The sequence below is a fragment of the Spizellomyces punctatus genome, assembly GCF_000182565.1.
Source record: "Spizellomyces punctatus DAOM BR117 chromosome Unknown supercont1.9, whole genome shotgun sequence".
NCBI classification, from domain to species: Eukaryota; Fungi; Chytridiomycota; class Chytridiomycetes; order Spizellomycetales; family Spizellomycetaceae; genus Spizellomyces; species Spizellomyces punctatus.
Genome location: NW_015971545.1, coordinates 556,288 through 558,966, shown reverse-complemented (window position 1 = coordinate 558,966; position 2,679 = coordinate 556,288). Strand labels below are relative to the sequence as shown.

General features: G+C 47.8%; 2 protein-coding genes across 2 annotated transcripts; one reads left to right on the top strand and one right to left on the bottom strand.

Moving 5' to 3' along the window:
* Positions 1-130: 130 nt before the first annotated feature.
* SPPG_05568 (uncharacterized protein) lies at positions 131-1,704 on the top strand (the record flags this gene model as incomplete). The annotated part of the gene is made up of 8 exons (XM_016753775.1): positions 131-224; positions 298-401; positions 469-581; positions 642-698; positions 759-883; positions 971-1,260; positions 1,319-1,471; positions 1,534-1,704. The coding sequence occupies 8 exons, from the start codon at positions 131-133 to the stop codon at positions 1,699-1,701; spliced, it is 1,104 nt and encodes a 367-aa protein (XP_016607358.1). The 3' UTR covers positions 1,702-1,704.
* A 471-nt stretch (positions 1,705-2,175) lies between these two features.
* On the bottom strand, positions 2,176-2,654 carry SPPG_05567 (uncharacterized protein; the record flags this gene model as incomplete). The annotated part of the gene is made up of 3 exons (XM_016753774.1): positions 2,176-2,321; positions 2,379-2,472; positions 2,529-2,654. The coding sequence occupies 3 exons, from the start codon at positions 2,652-2,654 to the stop codon at positions 2,176-2,178; spliced, it is 366 nt and encodes a 121-aa protein (XP_016607357.1).
* Positions 2,655-2,679: the final 25 nt, after the last annotated feature.

Below are 2,679 nucleotides of genomic sequence, written 5' to 3'. Positions count from 1 at the left end.
CCCTGCCCCCGAGGACGACGAGCAATATGATGATATCGAGACATTAAGTTCTCAACAGAGGGTACGTATGGAAACGCCAGTTGCTCAGCACGTTCGGGATGATCTCTGATACTGTGGACTTCCGCAGCAAATGGAGCTTGATGAGGAAAGCCAAAGATGGCGCGAATACGGCTTTGTATCCTCTGAACGCGCTGCTTCCCCTCCATCCTTTGGAGGAGAAAGATGTAAGATCCGTAGTCATGAAAGACAGACATGATTTTCGAGTATTCAATGTAACGCAATGGAATCTTTTATTAGCGTTGTTTGGTGATCTGGAGCAGGACGAAACCACTTCCATTGCCGAGAGTGGAACGAGCTACGGACAAGCTGGACGAACCAAGCGATTGACCATAAGACGAATGGTAAAACTTTTCTGGACGATTATGTAGCGGCAGATGATGGCTGATTCAGCGGCTATAATCCTGCTAGGTTCGGAACGCGTTTGGACAGGAGGAGGAGAGGTCTGAGGTCGTGACGGATATGAGGGTGATCAATGCGTACCTCCGGCAGCGGGCCATTATCGAGCACGAGGAAACCACCAGGTGAGTGTCCCACTCGTTGGAGATTTGAATGTGTGATATGTACTAAGCGTGGCTATCCAGTGGGGAAATATATCCGGGGATCGGAGGTGAAGAAGAAAAGAGGAGGAAAAAGCGAAGGTTAGTAATTTCCACTGCAATGTGACCTTGATCCCAGTCCTAACCCCATTACGATGGCAGAGTCCAAGAACATGTAAATAAGATGAAGGAGGACAGAAAAGGAAAACGAAGACGAGGGGCTGGCTCCGATGAAGAACAGGAACGGCGACATGAACCTTTGACGTTAAAAATCCGAACTCCATCCCGTAGGTGTCCACTCCGCTCCCTGTACGACGCATGCTTACACCCAATCTCACATACCATCTTTATTACCTCCCAATCTACAACGATAGTCCTCCTAGCAGCAGCAACTGCCGCAGCAGCATCCTCCACCCCTCCTCTCAAAAAGCGCCAATCCATCTCAGCGACCGACACAGACTACCTCCAACCGGTCCATCCCAAATCCTACGGCCGCCGCCGCGCAGCTCCCGAAGTCGACCTCGCGTCCATCCTCGGTAGGGTCATCACCGAACTTATTGCGATACCCGAAGCCTACGAATTTTGTCGCCCTGTTTCCGCCGTGGCAGTGCCAGATTACTACGACATTGTTAAGAAACCCAAGACATTGGAGCAGATTCGAGATGTAGGTTTTATTGTACTGACGTAATATGTCGTGGTGGTTCTAAAATTATGTTAAACAGGATGTCAGGGACTACCGTTACAAAACCGCCGCGGCCTTTCTGGATGACCTTGAACTGGTTGCCTATAACGCTCGGATATATAATGGGACGATGCATCCCTTGACGACCATTGCGGAAGGATTGGTGACAAGAGCGCGGGGCCAGTTGGATCAAGTAAGGTTTCTGTTGTGTTGGTCCAGGAACATGTATTTATATATATTTTTTTTGATTTGCAGCAGCGAGAGGAGTTGGGCAGAATCGAGCAAGAGCTGGCCGAGTCGGAAGCGGTAGGCCTGTTGAGCAAACGTGCACATTCGTTGGGTCATGGTTCTCACGTTGCTGTCATGGTTCAGCAGGCAGGACCACCACCCGCACCTCCTCCACCCCTACCCGTGGTCCAGTAGCCAACTTCCTACCTTAACACCCTGCCCAGAAAAAGTGGCGACAAGAGGACCAAGAAAAGCTCTACCCACTAAAGGGTCTCTACAGCAAAGGACCCTCTCTCGTTCTGTGGAGCTTCCGAAAACTATGCTTCCTCTTTCCGCATCAATATACACTTCACGCGGCGGCGACGTATCTGTATCCCCTTGGTCATTGGGACAATGTCTCTTCGGTGTTTATTAACATAGTGGATTACGTTCGTTGGCATGCTTGGCGGCTACTGTCCAGTTAGCAACTACGTAAATGTGAATTTCACGATATACTGGCGCTTTCGGTGACCTCTTCATCCTGAAAATAAGTGTTGGCTTCCCTCAATATTACCATAGCCAAGGATTTGGACACAACTTCTCCACAAAACGTCAGTTACAGTAAAAGAAAATAATGTATCTAATCACATCGTATTTTACCAAAAGTACAGCCACCATATTTTTCATTCACTAATCCACCTTGATACTCGCAAAAATCTTTCGGACAAACACTAATGCAGCAAAGTACCCAACCGTCCCCGTCAAAATCGAAAATAGCAAGGACATGACGAGGGACCATCCAAAGTACAACACGGCGGAAGGGAAATTATCAATGGCTGTGAAAGTGGGTTAGACTGCGTAATGTGAACGGGGAAAGGACAGTAGGAACTTACTCAATCTCTGGATATAGTAGATGATGCTGTACAAAAATACATAGTATCCACTCGCGCCGGCTGTTAGGAAGGCTCTCCAGGGCCAGTAATAATCCTACTCGACAGAATGAGTCATCCGACAAACACGAAAGATCTAACAGAATAACATACCTCGGCACACAAATGGAAATAACACATGAGAACTGCCACTTCGGAACATGTCACAATCAAAATCACAAACACCAAGGCCAAGAATCCAAAAACGTAGTAAATCCTGCTGAACCATATACTGTTCATGATGAAGTAGAGCTCAATGAAAGAA